Here is an 18,608-nt window from a genome sequence, read left to right as displayed (position 1 = left end):
ACGGTGGGGACGCTGTGGGGGGGCCACCACAGAGAGAAACAGGCGTCCTGCAGGACGTTTCCACAGGGCCGAGCCGTGAGTCTGCAGAGACATAACCTCTGTGTCTGTCTCAGGTGTGTGACGGGGACGCTGACGACATCCTCCTCCACTTCCTGTTGTGTCTGTGCAGCAGTGATGTCATGATTCGGCCGCTCAGCCTCACCTGCAGGAAACACACCAACCAGAGACCAGAAGGTAACCCCACCCTCACCACCCTGACCAACCCTGACTGCAACCTTCAGAGTCGTGTGTGTGTGTTTCAGAGGTGAGGAGGTTCACTTGAGGAGACAGAGAGTTCCTGACCAGACTGGCTCCTCCCCTTCAGCTCACCTGTCTGCACCTCCACCCTGACTGAGCTCCACCTGCTTCGTTCTGACTTCATCTGTTCTACGTGTTCGTACAAATAAAACTTTATTGTTCCTCCTGTCACACGGTATCTCACCTTCACTGACCCTAACACTGGTGATCAGGGTCAGAGGTCACACGAAGCTCTCTGGGTTTAACCTCACACGAAAGGGGCGTCGCTGTCATCATCACAAAGGGGCCTATAACAGGTCATGTGACCCTTCTACAGGAAGTGATCCCTGTGAGTGGCGCCCACATCAGAGACGTTCTCAGATGGTGATTCATCAAACCTGCACCAGTAAAATCTGACAGTAGAAGGATGATGAGTGAAACTGGTTAATCTGGTGTTTGTGGCACAGAAGGTTTGACCTCCACTGTGTGACACGGGTCAGACTCCAGCTGGGCCTGCCGCTCTCAGCCTCACTCTGAGGAAGCCCACAGTCTGTCACAGTGGAAACTACACCGGGGGACCCCATCCTTGGGGTGGACCCATTTTTGTTTTAGCGTGTTTTGGGGTTTAAAAGCCACAGAGACGCGGTGCTTAGGAAAAATGCATTTCAGCTGTGCTGATGCTCCTGACACGTATAAGACTGGGGAAACCTGCATTCAGCTGGACCTGAAGAACACTATGTCCAGATAAACACAATCAACTTTTGGAGAAAAATAAAAGATTCTTCATCAGACTAACAACTAAAAACATGACACTTACCTTAACAGTATGGGCTACATCAAATATATTCAAGACCGACAACAACACTTCTCACTGCTGCTAATTTTAACAAAACTAAACAAAAAGTAGAAAAAGGCAATTCACCAAGTCTTGAAAAGTAAAACTGAAAAATAGAAACACAGAATAAAATAAAACATCCATCCAGATCTTTACCACCAACAACATAAAATCTACCTTAATTAAATGGCCAAATTCTCCAATAAATTAGCAATAATAAAGTAAGAAAAAATAAGACATTCAATTTATGGACGCTCAAATTAACAGAGCGACATTAAACGCACCTCATTGCCTGCCGTAGCGTTCTTCGCAGCTGCACTTCACCTCAAAGGTCGGTTAATACATCGGATTGAACTTAACCAAAGTCCAATTAAAGGAAAATAAATGTTTCTAACAAATACAATGAAGAAGATTAAAATAATTCACTGTCAGTTACTGTCGCTGTGAGTTTGACGAGGTCAGCTGCTTCATTTGGTTCTGCCTAAAGTTCTCTCAGTGATCCAGTGTTTATATGATAAGATACGTGTTTAATGCAGAGAGTTGGAATTACAAGTTGGTAAGAAGCTTTTTAACAAAGGTTTGATTTAAGCTTTAAGTTCAAAGGTGAAAGAAATTTCACGTTTGATGAAGGAAGATCAAGGCTAACAAGGACATAGGTCAAAGGTCAAAATAAGGTAAGGTGAGAAAATATAATAGATATATATAATCAATCAATAAGGTGAAAATATCAGATAAAAGGGTTTATTTGGTTATAAGGAATAAAGAGGTCAAAGGTCAAAACAAGAGTACTGTTAAGTTAAAATTAAAAGGTCAAAGGTCAGATTAAACAGGTTACACAGAAAGGATCGGCAAAACTTAAACAAGGATAAAGAAATAATACATTAAACAAGGAAATAAATTAAAAGTCTGAGTTAATGAGAAATTAAACGTTTAAATCAGGTTAAGAGTTAAATTTTAAGCTTTTCTTAGTTAAACTAAATAAAATAATCAGAATAAACGATTGGAGGAAAAAAGCAAAGATGTTGTGATCAAATAGTTTGTACGGCAGAAAGAAAAACATGTTTCAGTAGATTGTATGTTGGAAACCACAGTAGACACAGTAGACTCAAATCATTGTTACTGAGGAATTCTGCCTTAAACAGTAAAGTGCTCTTTAACAGTGTGTGTGTGTGTCTGCAGCTGTTCTTTGTGTTGTTGCTGCATCGTTGCCTCAGGGGGAAAGTTGTGTGTGTGTTATGCAGACTAGCAGAGACTGCAGCTGTCAGCAGCCACACACACTTTCTATTCTTCAAATCAAATCACAGTGAAACATGTTCACTGACAGCTCAGCTTCAGCATCGTCTTCATGCTGTGACTGCAGCCGTTCAACTCTGTTTGTCTTTAACCCAAATCATCACAACATGCAAATATAATCATCAAAATGATGTGACTGGAAGGATGCAGCAGTCTGTGCTCCACCTTTCTCCTCCACACCTGCAGGTGGAGAACATGGATGCATGAATCTCTACAGAGTTCTTTGAATATTATCCGTCTCATCAGTTTTCAGTGAACAAAACTCCTCACAGAGCCAAAATAAGCAGTTTGTATCCAACATAACTCAGCTGGACTCTGATGCTCCGTATAACAGCCACACATGAGTCTGGATTCACTCAAAGCATTGAACAAACTTTATTGGAAATGAAGCTTTTGGACATTTGTTCTCTGATATTTGCTCTTCAGCTCGAGTCTCCATCAGTGGGAACATTTCCTGATTCAACTTTTCTTCTGTTCAAATCAAACTCCATGAGAATCAAAGTGTGAATCAGAGTCCTGATGATCAGATTCTATAGAAACATGGAGACTGTAGAGGATTTACACTCAATATGTTCATTTGTTCCCTTCAAGAAAAATCAATCATTCATCCAATAAAATCAGTCGTTGATCAGTTTGATTGACAGGACAGATGATCAGAGGTGCAGAGTTTTTACCTCCATGATTAGGACTGGGACTGAAGAATGGGTGGAGTTTGTGAGTGAAGGAGCAGCCAGTAAAGGAGTAGATCAGAGCTGCAGCACCTACATCATAAAAGGAGACCAGACCCTCCTCATAATCCACAAACACCCCCACCTTCTCAGGACCAGGATTGAGACAGAGGGGGACGAGAGGGGAAGCACAAGCTATGTACTCATTTCCATTTCTCAGCACTACAGTCCAGAAACCATCCTGAGGTCTCAGTGTGATGGTTCCCTTCCTGTTGATCGACTGTGTGGCCACTCCTAAATCCCAGTCAGTCTTTCCTTTAACCTGAACCTCAAAGTAAAATCTGCCTGAAGAGAAACTCTGCTCTCCTAAAACAATAGCATAGTAAGAAAATCTCTCTGGGTTGTCTGGAAGTTTCTTCCTCACATCACTATGATAAACTTGTTTTCCATCATCAGACAGGATGAGGTCAGGATGAGCTGTATCAGGATCCAGAGTCACATCCACCTCATGCTGCTGCACCCTCTGCAGCTCAGCCTCAAACAGCTTCTTCTTCATGGGTTTCCAGACTGTCTCCTCCAGCTGAGCCACAGCTCTCCCCACAGTCCCCTCATATGATGGTGGATGAACTCTGACCTCTGTCCAGTCCTTGCTGGGGGGAGCAGCTTTCAGGGAGGAGAAGCTTTGGAGGAGGTGGAGGTGGTCTTCAGAGCGTGAGAGCTGCTCCACCTCAGAGCTTCTCTCCATCAGCTCAGAGATTTCCTGTTCCAGATCTTTGATGAGACCTTCAGCCTGTTTCTCTGTAGCTTCCTGTTTGTCTTCGATCTCCTTCATGAGCTCCTTCAGGCGTCTCTCAACAGACTCCATCAGAGCCGTGAGGACCTGAACACCTTCTGCTTTCTGTCTGTCTGCAGCATCTTTACTCATCTTCACCGACTCTGTGATCTCCTGAATCTTCAGTCGTCTCTTCTGGATCATCTGCTGAATCTCAGCCTCTGTCTTCTCCAGCTCTGCCTTCTTTCCTTCATATTCTTCTCTCAGAGGAACAAACTCGTGGTTCTTGTGGTCTAAAACAGGGCAGAGCATGCAGACACATGTCTGGTCGGTCTTACAGAACAGCTGCAGAAGGTTATCGTGCTTCGTGCACATCCTGCCTTCCAGGTTCTCCACAGCATCAATCAGCTGATGTCTATTCAGACGTTTCAGTGTCAGATGAGGCTCCAGGTGAGTCTGACAGTAGGAGGTCTGACACACCAGGCAGGACTTCAGGGCCTTCAGTCTGGTTCCAGTGCAGACGTCACAGGGAACTTCTCCTGGTTTGGCAGCTTGTTGCTCTGAGCTGCTGCTGCTGGCTTTCTGCTGAGCTTCACGTCTGAACTGAGCAACCATCTCAGAGAACAACGTGTTGATGTCTAGTTCAGGTCGTCTCTTGAACACTCTGTTACACATAGGACACTTCTTTCTGCCATTAGTGTCCCAGTGCTGACTGATGCAGGTTTTGCAGAAGTTGTGTCCACATGGTGTAGAGACTGGATCAGTGAACACATCCAGACAGATGGAGCACAGAAACTGATCTTCAGATCGCAGATTGCTGGCAGCAGACATGTCTGCACTCTGAGGGAGAAAGAAGAGAAACATTTGATTCAAAATTCACTTTAAATTTCATTTTTACAAAGAGAGAAACAAGCGTCAGTAGTCTGAGGAGCTTGGAGAGAAAAGCGTCTGGACTTCTTTAAGTTTCTTTTCATCACAGAAGCTTCTTCACCTCATCCTCAACACGGACCAAGGAATGAATACTGCACTTTTGGAAGAACTCCCTCCCCTGCAGCCTCTTATCGTCAAAGGGACGGAGGTGGAGAGGGCAAACAGCCACAGATTCCTGGGACTGCAGGTTACATCAGACCTGAGCTGGACTCTCAACACTACAGCAACTGTGAAAAAAGCCCAGCAAAGGCTTTATTTCATCAGGCTGCTCAGGAAAGCTGGCATGAACCACCACCCTCTCACCCAGGCCTGCAGAGGACTGATAGAGAGCATCCTCACCGCAGGCATCACTGTCTGGTACGGAAACACTACACAGACAGAGAGGAAGGCTCTGCAGAGTCATAAAGTCTGCAGAGAGGATTATGGGAACAACACTTGCATCCATGGACCTGCACATACAAAGCTGCACATACAATCTCAGACACAACAGAGCGGACAGCAGCATCACACACAGAACACGATTCTTCAACAGCTTCTTCCCCACAACTGTCAGACTGACGGCAAACAAAAACACACTGAACACTTAAAATAACACAGCACTACTTAACCTCACTTTGAATGTATCATCGGTTCACTGACCATCGGGCAATACACTCACAACAGACTTGTGAAACAGATCTGTGGAACAAATGTGCAACACTGTGAGTGCGATAAGAGGTAGAGAACTACACACTCTCTGTACATTTTCTTCTTTTTCTTTGTATATAGAAAATAGTACGACTACCCTACTCCGGACTTCATTTCTATCCTTCTGCTTTTTCTGTCTTTATATTGTTAAAGTGTGATTTGACTTGGAAAGCTCTGCACAAGTATTCCACTGTGCATGGACTGTTGGTCCTGTGTGCAAATGTCAAAATAAAAATCTTGAACCTTCAGTTGTCAGAGTAACTGGTGGAGACCCAGCAACACATTCAGAGACAAACTGGTTCATCTGAAACACAAACTGAACAACGTCGTGTCTGCTGTACAGTGCAGCGTCCAGATGAACAGGATCAACAGGATGAACATCTTTTTAACAGTCGTTACAAAGATGTGAAGTTGTTTGGCTGACACAGACAAACAGTATCCCACATTCTTGATTTTTAGCTCACAAACACGTCTTATAAGGACTTATTGATCCTGAAATGTTGGCGGTTTTAGCTCTTTAAACAGTAAAGTTACAGGAGGATACAGATAATTATCAGGAAAATGTCCTCGGTTTGTTAAAATGATCCCGTCCGATAACACACGAGAACAATAAATGTATAATTTTCTGTTGTAACCCACAAACTGAACGGTCACACTCATCTTTCATGTTGTCACTAAAACATCACTCCTTCCACGTCTAGTTGGTCGTGATGGAGGCGGAGTGCGTTGGGTCCGCTTTCCCTGCCCAGCCAATGTTCCTGACGCAGGGAAACAGATCCTGTTGGGGATCCCTACCTCGGCACAACACCTGCCATGGTCTTTGCACACTCACCACAGTAAATGCATCATGTTGTGAGCTTTACAGTATCATAGTCAGAGAAACTGGTCAGGCCGCTCTCTCTCCACAGAGCTTTTCTTCAAATTCTTTAATTCTCTCTCGCTTTTGCAACTTTGTACTTTTGTGTTACTCGCAGCAACAACTCCACCTCATTGCTAGTCCATTTTAAAACTCGGTGCTTTTCCTCCACCTCTGCTGCGACGTTTCAAACAGCTGGAAAGTGAATAAGCAGCAGACAGAAATGAGACCGGTCGAATCATCTTGCGTTTCACGCATGCGCAGGACTGGAACGTAAGCGTTTTCAGCCGTCTTAATGTGGACGCACAACTCTGTGAAAACGACTGAAAACACCAGTGTGGACGCGGAGCGCTGTTTTCAAATCTATCCGGGCGAGTGTGGACGTAGCCTAAGTGGCACCATGGAGAAATGAGGTGGTGCTCTAGACCCTGATGAAGTGAACAGAGTGAAGATTTGTGTAGAAGCAGGAAGTGTGATCAGCTGCACTCACCACTGTTGCTGAGAGGAACCTGATGGACTCCAGTGAATCTTCTTTTAGAGACAAACAGGACTCGACTGCAGCTCTGCTGCTGCTCTCTCACACTTTCACTTCTGCAAAATGACGTTGGGCTTCTTGTTTTTCAGGTGTTGCTCCGCCTCTTCCTGCCTCTCCCTTTACAGGAATCAGCCGGTCTGTACTCAGTGACTGTGTGCAGCGGGTGGGAGGAGTGAGGAGTGGTGTGTGGGTTCACACAGTAATGACGGCCTCAGGTGATCAGGAGAAACTCACCTGGATTTCCTTTTTCCACAGCAGACTGAGAGCTTCAGGTGGACCCTGAAGGAGGTCTCAGACACAGGTGGTAAAAGTACACACAGTGTGTACTGAAGTAGAAGTACTACTGTTAAAAATACTCCAAGTACTGTTTCAACTTCTTTACTCAAGTAAAAGTAAAAAGTACTGGCTGTGAAATGAGAGTAAAAAGAGCTGATTGAAGAACATTTCTAACACGTGTTTATACAAAGCTAACTGAACCATGTGCCCAGAAAATGGCACAGCTCATGGTGTGTTTGAAAAGCTGGGAAATCTAATATTGGATGCACTTAAGCTGCAACTGGGAACCAGCAAAGTAACACATTCACATTTAATGAAGTTTGGTGTGAGTGAGCAAGTATTTCACTGAGGCAATTCAGTTCAGGGGGATGTGTAGGCTGGGATATCATCCACGTAGGCTTCTAGTTGAACAGCGTTGACCAGCCTCATCAGGAATGTTGCTCGTTCACGTCTGCTAAATTTTTAAATCCAAAACTTCAATTATATTGTACGAAATGGTCAGGTGTGACAAAAGCATGTATGCATGATTACAGCTTTTACTGCCACGAGGACTGGACCGGATTCTGGACCGGAGTTTTCCCCATTTTGTGGATAAGCTGTCGGTCCACCGTTTACCTCAGCTGTCAATGCTGGAGCTGAGAAATGTCCACTTTTATTTACTCTCAAACAGGGTGTAAAACTTTGTGCAAGTTAATAAAGCTCACTGCTGACCGAGGACAGCCATGCTGAGGTGAGCTGTCGACGATATGCTAAACTGTTGGTTAGCGTTGGTATTAGCCTCTGTTAGACTGTGCCAGCTGCAAACAGCAGCTAACAGAGGCTTTTCCACTTTCCTTGAAGTGGATCCTTCATCATTTGTTTCTATTCATGTGTTTTTGGCAGTTCTAGTAAATTGTAAACTCAGTCAAGAAAATCTAGATAAATGACAGATTTGTGTATGAAATGTTTTTAAGTATAGTTTTTAAAGTACTTCATCTGCAAACAGACTGTTTTTCAATGAGGCCTAATACTTTTCTTTTGTTGAAAGCTGATAGAGGACAGGGTTTGATGAATATCTGTGAGAGATTAGAGATTCAGAACAGAAATGCTAAGGCTGCTAGTGTTTGTCTTTATACCATTTTTCTTGTATCCACTGATATTAGCTAATAAATGTACGGTCTGCACATTTCTTCTGTGTGTGATGATGATTTATTTGTATAAACGAAAATGTCACAACACAAATCAGTCAAATGTCTGATGTTTTACATATGTATATGTGTTACAGTGCTGCATTTCTGTCCTGACCTTTGACCCCATGCTCAGACTAAAGGTTCATACAGGCTGGTGTGTAAAAACAGCTAACAATGCATTTCTGTGTAAAGCATCATTTGTAGTAAACATTTAATGCCTGTTTCAGTTTTACACAACCTGATGGAAAAGAGAAGGAGAGCAAAGGTCAGTGAAGGGAACGACTGTAGTGCAAATACAGGTGATGTCAGTGAGGATGTGACCCTGCTGCCCTCTCCTAAACAGAGGAGACATTGTTACCCCAATACTGTCAGGCCAACATCAGCAATAAAACAGGGAAGATGTGGGGTTGATGCGCACTAATGTTAAAGAAGATTGTGTCACAGGGTTTTAGAGAAGCATTACATGTTAACTACAGTAGCTCCATAATGAATGAGTAACACGGGAAAAGCTGTCCTGTAAAATTCAAACAAATCAAACAGTTGGAGCTGTTTAGTAAAGGAGCCGCCGACTAATATCATGTAAAAATGTTTAAGAATTCAAGAAAATTACCGTATTTCCTGGACTACAAAGCGCACCTGAATATTAGCCGCACAAGCTAAAATCAGGGGAAAATCCTGTTTTGTACATACATTACCGCACGTGACTAAAAGCCGCAGGTGTTTCAATGTTGACTTATCATATGTAAGAGAATATGCACAAAGTGAATTGTCAGGAAAGAGATGGCTGTTTGGAGACACACCCCTTTTATTAATATTTTGAAAAACAAGTTATGGGTACATATTTGCATAACTTTTTAGGTATACGTACAAGTAGCGGTAATTACAAGTACGAAACATGTACTGTGCTTCATAAATGGGTAACAAATGTAGTATATAACAATAACCTACAGCACACCAGAAAAATAGCTTCGGACTACTGTTATGTATGAACCAAGAATTATTGTGTGCTATGCAAGCCATCGCCAGTAGGGGGCACCACGCCCAGTTATGTGTGTGTGTTACTTCTGTGTTATCCCAATAAAGAAGAAGTCAACTTGTAAACAAACTATTGTGTGTGCAGTCTGACTCGGCATAAGCTCTAATAGTGTATTGACACTACAGTGCAAATATAACAACTACCTTTTAGGCTCAGGTGCAGCGACACGGCTTTAACAAGAAGAAAAGTCAGTCATTCACCATCTTTCTCTTCTTCCTGCGCACTAAAACCACCAAAGTCCTCTTCTCCAGTGTCGGATACGAACAGACTCAGGGTGGCTTCGTCATCCACTCAAGCTTCTTTCCTTCGTTGTCACTTTCAAAACCAAAGAAATCCTCGTTGTCAGTGTCAGAGTCGAACACCCTCTGAAGGGCCGTGGCGGTGTCCTCCTCTCCATCATGCAGCAGTCCAGCCCTTCGAAATCCGTTGGTGATCATGGATGTTTTCACACTTTTCCACGCTGTCAGATTCCACCGGTGGAGTTGAGCATAACTTGCTTCTCGCAAGTTTATCGCCGCTCATCATCCACGCCTCCTGCTGAACGCGAGGAGGAGGAGGAGGAGGAGGAGGATGGGAGATATGAGTGGTGATGGTGGTTGTTGTTGTTGTTGCTCTTTCTGTTGTTGCAACAGAGATTGGTGTCACAGAACCTGCAGGAGAGATGAGGAAGCTGGTTCAGTCAGTTTATCATCAGCTTAGCAGATTGGCTTTAAACAGGAAGTGATGTCAGTGTTCTGACCTCTGACCCTCAGAAAGCTCTGAGGAGATGATCCAAACTCATCAGTAGAACACCAGTAGAGACCTTCATCAGACTTCATCAGACAGCAGCAGCACACACACACCTGCAACAGGAGGTCAGAGGTCACTGAAGGTCAGAGGGCAGGAAATTGTAATCTGTTCCTGTGTGGTTCTGGAAACATCATTCAAACCTGATCAAGCAGATTTGGTGTAAAATGCTCGAGCTGAATTCAAATGGACTATTTTTCCTTTTAATTTCTTTTTAGGTAGAAATTCTGAAATTACACGAACCTGCTCTCAACTCAGGCATTTTAGACTAAACCAACTTCAGAATTCTCAAAAGAACCTCAAACCTATTTTCAGCTCTGGAGACCAGAGTCACTGAATAGGAGACTTGGATTTGCACCCTTTAAAAACGTGTAGCTAGTGTTAGTGTGTTTATTTAGGAATCACAAGCCAAAACACTTTATTTATGACTATTGTTTTTTAATGCATTGGATGATTAAAAAATCGGCGTGTACATGGATCTCTTCCATTCAGAAATCCGCATGGCTGCAGCCAACTTCCCAGGAGAGAGTAACCTGTCCTAGCAGTTTTATATCAGGACCAGTTAAAACTGCTGGGGTTGACCTGCTTGTTTTGCAGGCCCTAATTCTTTTATATCGATACGTCTGCAGGTTTTTATTCATAATTTACACACTTCAAATCTGCCACATATATTGGAAATATAATATTAGCCTTGATTTTTATGCAGACGACACTCAGCTGTGTATTTCTTACAAACATAATTCCACCCATCTCCTGCTGCGACTGCCTCATGGAAGTTAAATCATTGTTGTCCTTAAACTTTCTCAAACTAAACATTGATAAAACCGAAGCTCTTGGTTACGACTGTAATCTGTCATACGTGTCATCCTCTGCAGTATTTTGTCATATCAGTTTCATATTAATCACTCAAGCTGCCTCGTTCCACTTAAGCAGTACAGTCGTCTCTGTCCTTTGGGGACATGAGCTGCAGAGCCACAGCTGGCAGGACCTGGATGTGCTGTGCAGCCTTTGTTTCTCCTTTTTAATCGCATCATAATTATTACATTTTTACAGTCATTACAGAATTTCACCTTTCAAGTACGTTTCATGACAAACACTCATACACAGACACTCACAAACACACTCTGTAAAAATGTACATTTGTTTGAGTTTTGTCTGTTTTGTCTTTCAGGCGTTGTGTATGATTTAAGTGTGCTTTGTTTTGTTGGAGTGGGCCTTTTTTTTCCCCTTAACCCCTGTCCACTCCAGCACAATATTCAGATACCAATAAGAATATTAAATAAATCAAAGATAACGAAGCATTCAGATTCTGCTGTCTCCAAAAACAGAACTTCCCATCTCAGAGTAAAATGCTGAAAAACTAGTTGATGCATTTATTACTGCTGGGCCCCTCCTGAAAATCACTTGCTGTACCCAAAGAGATAATTAAGTGTGTCCCCTCTCTTCCTGATATAAACAGGAAAGTTCCTGATCGATGCAGATCTGTCTGTTCATTAAATCTGTGTTAAATCACACCTGCTGAAATTACAGCAGGAGTTCAGAGTATTGATCAGATTGAAATGAAGGAAGCAGCTCCATCGTAGACGACCTTTGTCAGAGTTCAAGCTGCAGAGACTCAAACCAGCAGCAGTTTGATCTCTTCAGTTCCTCCTCCTGGTTTCTCTGGAGGAACTGGAAACAGGACGCCTTCCTCACTTGCTGCCATCATGACTCCATTGATTGGATTAAATGGGAGTGAATGAAGAAAGGAGGAAGCTGATGACTGTCTGTAAATGTTCCCACGGTGAGACCGACACAGTGAAACGTGTCCACAGGAGCTCTGCAGGTCTGTCCTCAGCTTCCTGTTTACACAGAGAAACTCGTCGTTTCTTTCACTTTTTAATTTCTTCTGTGGCGTCTGTGGTTCCTCCACCTTCTGTAAAAATGGGACAGTCATGCACGTTGGTCACTGCGCTGAAGGAATCAAAGACAGAAACAAGCCGCTGTGTGACCGAACATCTGGGATTCATTTTCATCTCACTGTGAACTTGGAGTTCCCATCAAACCTTGTCTGCTGAACTCAATTCAAACTATTATTTTTTTTTATTGATAACACTGAAGAACAATGTGAAACAATATGATTCAGCAAAGCTTCAGGTTCAGTATCTGCTGACATGCACTCTTTGGACTCCACATCATTCAAACAGCTGTTAAACTAAAGGTAAACAGATAAAACACTTCATGGTCACAACAAGGAAGCTCTGTCACACAAAGATTTCAGCTTCTCTCATCAGCTAACCACACGAGCAGCACCTGTTCTGATGTGGGTGAAAATAAACACTCGACTCTGGGAACTACAAACTCAGGTGACTTCAACATGTACGTGCTTTTACATCTGACTGCTGCCCCAACACAGTGAACTGAAACATCCTCATCAATCAAAGTGAGTCTTCCTCAGCTCCTTTCTACTACGAGGTGTAATTCTTGAACCAATTCTTCTCTCTCTTCATCGTCTCTTTCACAGAGTCTTTATTGCCTAACCTTGTTTTTATGTGTATAACCCCAAACTTACATGCCAGTGAAACATCGGTGGCTTGTGCTTTCATGTTCCACGCTTATGTTATTGGGGCGATCACGGCTCAAGAGTTGGGAGTTCGCCTTGTAACTGGAAGGTTGCCGGTTCGAGCCCCGGCTTGGACAGTCTTGATTGTTGTGTCCTTGGGCGAGACACTTCACCCGTTGCCTACTGGTGGTGGTTAGAGGGCCCGGTGGCGCCAGTGTCCGGCAGCCTCGCCTCTGTCAGTGCGCCCCAGGGCGGCTGTGGCTACAATGTAGCTGCCATCACCAGTGTGTGAATGAATGGGTGGATGACTGGATGTGTAAAGCGCTTTGGGGTCCTTAGGGACTAGTAAAGCGCTATACAGATATAGCTTCACCTCTGCCTTTTATTTTCAGATGTTTTTATCAGCCTTGTTAGACAGCTCCCCTTTTGTTTATCTTCTATGTTCATTCGTGTCAGGATTTTGGGTCCACTCCTGAAATTCATAGTGTGCTGCTGCATGCTGTGACAAAATCTCCCCAAATCATTTTCACACTGGAGTTCAATCAGCCAGTTCGTGCTGCAGCGTGTCATACACACTAATCTTCCACATCATACACCAATCACTTCCTTCCATTTCAGCGTTCTGATTGAGCTGCAGGATTGCTGCCATGGTTTTCTCTGACACTGACCCATTTTTACAAACTGCGACTCGACCACTGAGACCACAGTAAGGTTCAGATGTGAAACCAGTAACATGTTTTACTGTCAGACAGGAAACTAAAGAAAGTTTATGTTTCATAACGCTTGAAGCCGTTGAGTCACAGTTCCTCTTTGTTTTGATGCATTTGAGGAAAATATAAGTCAATGTTTCCACAGTTTACTCCAATTCTTAAAAACCACAGGGACCCTGTGCAAACACAGACTGAATGATGTGCAAATCTCACAAACCCATATTTTATCATGAGATAAGAAATAAGCTGAGATAAGAAAACCACAAAGAAGAGGCTGATTCTGGAGCATGCTCACATGTGGTTCTTCTTTGCATTATAGAGCTTCAACCTGCATTTGTGGAAGGCAGGTGAACAATGCTCACAGAAACAGTTTCAGGAAGTGTTCCTCCACCTGTTTGTCTTTGGGACCACCTGCTTTTTCTCCATTTGTGCATTCAATCCCTTTACTGTGTTCTATTTATTAAAATATGCTTTTATAAGATACACAAATCATTGCATTCTGGCTTTATTTATACAACATCACAAAAGATGCATTAACCTAAGTGTATCTCTAGTTTTCCTGCTTTTATCCCTCATTTCCGTACCTGTAGTGTTTGTCCTCAGGGTGGAGTAAACCATTTCTGGTTGGATGACTGGCATCTTATTGGATGACTCTCTACTGGTGACCTCAGAGTAGGTGACATCATTTGAAGGAGCCTCATTGTGGACTAGGCAAAGCCACGAAGGCAGCATGAGAGTGATAAGACCAAGAATCACTGATCCCATACAACACATACATACATGTATACTGCTTCACTTAAAAGTGCTCAGTTGGGTCAGACAGACTCTATACCTGTGTGTTTCTTCCAAAGGAGCCGGACCAGAACCAGAACCAGAGACGCAAGAACCAGAGAAACCAGAGCAGCTACGACTGGGATGATGAAGGGCTGGAGAGGAGGAGGAGGAAGAGAAGGAGAAGGTGGATGGGAGACATCAGTGTATGTTGTTGTTGTGGGAGGAAGAGGATCTGCAGGAGAGATAATGACGCTGATTCAGTAAATTTATCATCAGCTCAGCAGACAGGAAGTGATGTCAGTGTTCTGACCTCTGACCCTCAGAAAGCTCTGAGGAGATGATCCAAACTCATCAGTAGAACACCAGTAGAGACCTTCATCAGACTGCTGCACTTTAATGGTGATGAGTTTCTCTGATTTAGGTCCAACAGGACGTCCATTAAAGTAGAAATAGGCTGTGACTGTGCCACCAATGTTGTATTTACAGCGTAGAGTGACATCACTTCCTGTCCTCACAGGAAGTGCAGGGATCTCCAGGATCACATGTTTATCTGAAGAAAAGACCCACAGAGTGATGTAGAGGTGGTATAACAGTCTGCTGTTAGTCTGATGAAATGAATGACTTCATTACCTGATACAGTGATGTTGACTTCTTCACTCTTCTCTCCAGCTTCACCTTCACACCAGTAAACTCCACTGATTGGCTTGAACTCATCAAACACACAGGATGGACCATTTATCCTCCCGAAGCCTCGCCCACCTGCTCCACATGACTCAGTCCCACTTCCTGTGTCCCTCTTCACCGTCCATCCATCAGAGCCCAGCTGACCTTCACATGTCAGAGACACTGAGGCTGCTGTGAAGAACTGCTGAAGGTTTGGACTGACGCTCAGAGAGACTGGAGGACAGACGGACAGTTTCTATCAGTGTTTACACTCAGTGTTTGTCCTGGACCATGGTGCACTTCATCTACTCACCTGCACAAACAGTCAGTGCAGACAGCAGCAGCACACACACACCTGCAACAGGTCAGAGGTCACTGAAGGTCAGAGGGCAGGGAATTGTAATCTGTTCCTGTGTGGTTCTGGAAACATCATTCAAATCTGATCAAGCAGATTTGGTGTAAAATGCTCGAGCTGAATTCAAATGGACTATTTTTCCTTTTAATTTCTTTTTAGGTAGAAATTCTGAAATTTGACCTGCTTGTTTTGCAGGCCCTAATTCTTTTATATCGATACGTCTGCAGGTTTCTAAGTAATTGTTCAGTAAGTAAAAAACGACAGATTCTACTAATCACAACATTAAACCCAACATTAGCAGGTTCCCATAGCCAGTGCTGGCAAAGGTAGGTTAGGCCCAATCAGCTCTTACTGGCTAAGTAAAACAGAGACATTTAAAAAGCAATCAGAGTTAATGAACCATCAAACCACCGAGATCACTGGATTAAAGTTAGGCGACTTTGGCAATATCAGCTGCTGAGTGAGCGACCTGAAAAATCTGTTTAGTAAACATTACAGTCGTTTGAGTCCCGCTCGTCTAAATCGCCATCAGAAAATTAACAAAGCGTACAGAAAATGAGGAAAATCCGACGTTAATTCTGAAAAACCAACTATCTTCAGTCATTTAGTTAGACTCAGTCAATCTGGTCTGAACAGAGGAAGTGATGATTACAACAGGCAGATAAGGAGAACATGTGATACATGCAGCTAGGAGCCGTGGTTTCCTGAGTAAAGGTTAATGTTTGATGAAAACAGGTCACTTTCCTCTCTTACAGACACGACATGAAGCTTCAGCTCTGTGAGTCAGTCCAGATTACAGGACAGAGAAACGCAGAGTTAAACTTCTAAATTTTAAAGAGTTTATGCAATTGACACAGTTTTCTGTCATTTGCTGTATCTTCATGCACTCGAGTTAAATATGAGGTGCTTACAGGAAATACACTACTTGATCTGTGTCCAAACACACAAACAAATATCAGATACAACCAGCCTTAGATAAACAAAAGAAGTAGTGATCACTTCTTCTCACCAAGGAAAACAAAACCAACAGATCTGAACAGATTTCATGTGAGAGAAACTATCAGCGAGAGCTTCCAGCTGCTGGAAATAGGCTCTTTACCTTTGACCTTTAGTGTGTGTTGGAGCTGTGATAAAGAATTGAAGAAGGGAGGGTTTGACTCACCGAGGAGCAGAGCGACAGATGAAGTCGGCATGTTGTCATGTTGGAGACCGACAGCAGAGTGATACCTTCAGCTTCACCACTTCCCTGTTAACATCATCAGCTCGTCACGCTGCTGCTTCTCCACAAGGACGAGCTGTTTCTAATACACTCGTCTTCATCAGAATCAGAGAAACTTTATTGATCTCAGAGGGAAACTGAGTTATCATAGCAGCAAATATACAAGAAACAACATATAAAATGAGTGTAGAAACAGAGATATGATAACAAAACTATTAAGATACACAGATGAACACAAAGACATGGGACTAAATATAAATATACATATGAACGTGAAAAGACAAGCATACAGTCCTGAGTGGACATAAATTATATGTGCAGTTTGCTAATACTGCAGTTTATGCAGTCTATGAACAGCTCAATGCTCCTTCTGAGAACAGGAAATAACAAAGAGAATACAACTTTATTTATATAGCACATTTAAAACCAGCAGTACCCCAAAGTGTTTTACAGTAATACGATCATTTATAGGAGGGAAACATTAAAAGCCAATAAATACACCAACAGGTGGAGCGCACTAATTAGCTGCAGTGCAGTGAAAATATGTAAAAGAAAATACAAACACAACTCGACTAGGAGATTATTTAACAATAAAATAAAATAATTAAAACTACATAAAAGAACATTTACAGGATACAGACAATAACTAAGGAAGGCTAGTTTGAGTAAATCTTTTTATTAAATTATGACCCCTGTGACTTTACCTGTAAGCTTCTCACTGGGAAGCTGCAGTTTCAGATCGCTATGAAAGTCCCGTGACCGACTGTCACTGCAAGGCTGCTGAGCTTGAACAACTGCCTTTACAAACCCAGTTACACAAGATCTGTGGGCCTTCGTAAAATGTAAATAACAACAGAAAGAACTGTTTCGCAAATCTCAGATTTCATTTTTTATTCACAATAGTATGCAGAAGTCATTTAGAAAAAGACTGAGGTTGTGATCAGGAAGATTTTTCATTTCATGAAGTTTCTGCATCTATAACCAGAAATGGTGGAATTATGTAAAAACATACAGAAAAATGTGTCAGTGTTTCTTTAATTACCTTATTAAGCAGAGAAGACATCAGACATCATATTTTTTTAATGGAGTGTTCGCCCAGGGTGCCAAACAGGCTAGCCTCTGCCTATTACTAAAAACATAAATAAAAACATTTAAGTTTGTGGTTTTAAGGTGAAAAAATGTGTACATTTTCAAGGGGTATGAAGACTTTTTCAAGCCGTCCTTAATCCCACAGATGATCTTCTGTAAGGGAAGTGAGTCTGGAATCAATGAGGCAATTAAACACCTGGTTGGTGGCAGAGCCTGTAGTGTGGATGGGATTCACTTTGAGTTCCTGAAGGCTCTCGATGTTGTAGGGCTCACTTGGTTGACAGGCCTTTGCAACGTTGCATATCTGGGGCCCTTGACTCTCAGACTCAGGTAGTGGTCCCCATATTTAAATATTGGGGAGTGAAGGGTGTGCTCAGACTGTAAGGGGATCACACAACCTCAAAGTACAAATTTTGACCGAATTTTTCTTCCTTTCAGCTGATTGGTTAACGTCATGTCAATCACAAATTTAACAATCCAATGAGAGAACAGATAGGTTTGGCTGTTGGAGGGGTGCTTTACTGAGCTTCAGGTCCTGGAGGTAGTTCATTCTTATGGTTCTTATGGGCTAAAATTGTTGGTTCTTCAGCCTAATTATTATTAGGCTGGTAACAATAATAATTATTGTTATTATTATTTTTCTTTTCTTTCTTTTAAAAAACAAAAACAAAAAAACTCAAATCTTTTTTTGCACACACACCAATTTGCATCTATAGATGCACAAACACAAATGTTTTAGATATTTTGGTTTACAAGGTTACAAAACTCAGTTCACAACTAGTCGGTCAGATTTACAAGTACAAAATATTTATGACCACAATTTGAGCCCATAGATGTGTGTGGAGAATCAGTTTGTGTTGAACATGTTTCACCTTCACGAATCCTCACAGTCAAGGGAGGAGGAGACAGGGAGGCAGGAACCAATGAGAGACAAGGAGGAAACTGAAAAGAAGAAAATAAAGAAGAGTGAAATAAATGAGACAAGGAGAGAGTAGGCAACGAAGGAGGAGTGAAGGATGAAGGAAACTTTGAGACAAGAAGATAGAGGCAACATAGGAGGAGGCAGGAGATAAAGTGAAAGAAGAGAAGGGTAAAAAGAGTAAAGAAGCGATGAAGGAGACATACATAGAGGAGGAA

General features: G+C 42.6%; 2 protein-coding genes across 2 annotated transcripts; both read right to left on the bottom strand.

The window, feature by feature from the left end:
- Positions 1-2,981: 2,981 nt before the first annotated feature.
- On the bottom strand, positions 2,982-9,575 carry LOC146578274 (E3 ubiquitin-protein ligase TRIM21-like). The gene is made up of 2 exons (XM_085257783.1): positions 9,477-9,575; positions 2,982-4,684 (listed from the first exon to the last, which is right to left on the bottom strand). The coding sequence occupies exon 2, from the start codon at positions 4,673-4,675 to the stop codon at positions 3,005-3,007; it is 1,671 nt and encodes a 556-aa protein (XP_085113909.1). The 5' UTR covers positions 4,676-4,684; positions 9,477-9,575; the 3' UTR covers positions 2,982-3,004.
- A 2,371-nt stretch (positions 9,576-11,946) lies between these two features.
- Positions 11,947-16,356, bottom strand: LOC146578273 (uncharacterized). Its single transcript, XM_085257816.1, has 7 exons — positions 16,326-16,356; positions 15,122-15,163; positions 14,776-15,042; positions 14,456-14,695; positions 14,204-14,377; positions 13,956-14,078; positions 11,947-12,034 (listed from the first exon to the last, which is right to left on the bottom strand). Exons 1-7 carry the CDS (start codon positions 16,354-16,356, stop codon positions 11,991-11,993), a joined length of 921 nt encoding a protein of 306 aa, XP_085113942.1. The 3' UTR covers positions 11,947-11,990.
- Positions 16,357-18,608: the final 2,252 nt, after the last annotated feature.

This window comes from Mchenga conophoros, linkage group LG3, assembly GCF_057382185.1.
Source record: "Mchenga conophoros isolate Kocher_MC1m ecotype Shallow Benthic linkage group LG3, M_conophoros_male_GT1.1, whole genome shotgun sequence".
In the NCBI taxonomy this organism is placed as follows: domain Eukaryota; kingdom Metazoa; phylum Chordata; class Actinopteri; order Cichliformes; family Cichlidae; genus Mchenga; species Mchenga conophoros.
This window is presented reverse-complemented; position numbering and strand designations above follow the sequence as displayed.

What these genes read in the sequence shown, in the direction of transcription:
- LOC146578274 (XM_085257783.1), bottom strand. Translation starts at nt 4,675, where the DNA reads ATGTCTGCTGCCAGCAATCTGCGATCTGAAGATCAGTTTCTGTGCTCC.
- LOC146578273 (XM_085257816.1), bottom strand. Translation starts at nt 16,356, where the DNA reads ATGCCGACTTCATCTGTCGCTCTGCTCCTCG. An exon ending in GAGCTTTCTGAGGGTCAGAG is followed by an intron (nt 14,378 to 14,455) that starts GTCAGAACACTG and finishes TCTCTCCTGCAG; the next exon opens with ATCCTCTTCCTCCCACAACA. An exon ending in CCTGAGGACAAACACTACAG is followed by an intron (nt 12,035 to 13,955) that starts GTACGGAAATGA and finishes CCATTTTTACAG; the next exon opens with AAGGTGGAGGAACCACAGAC.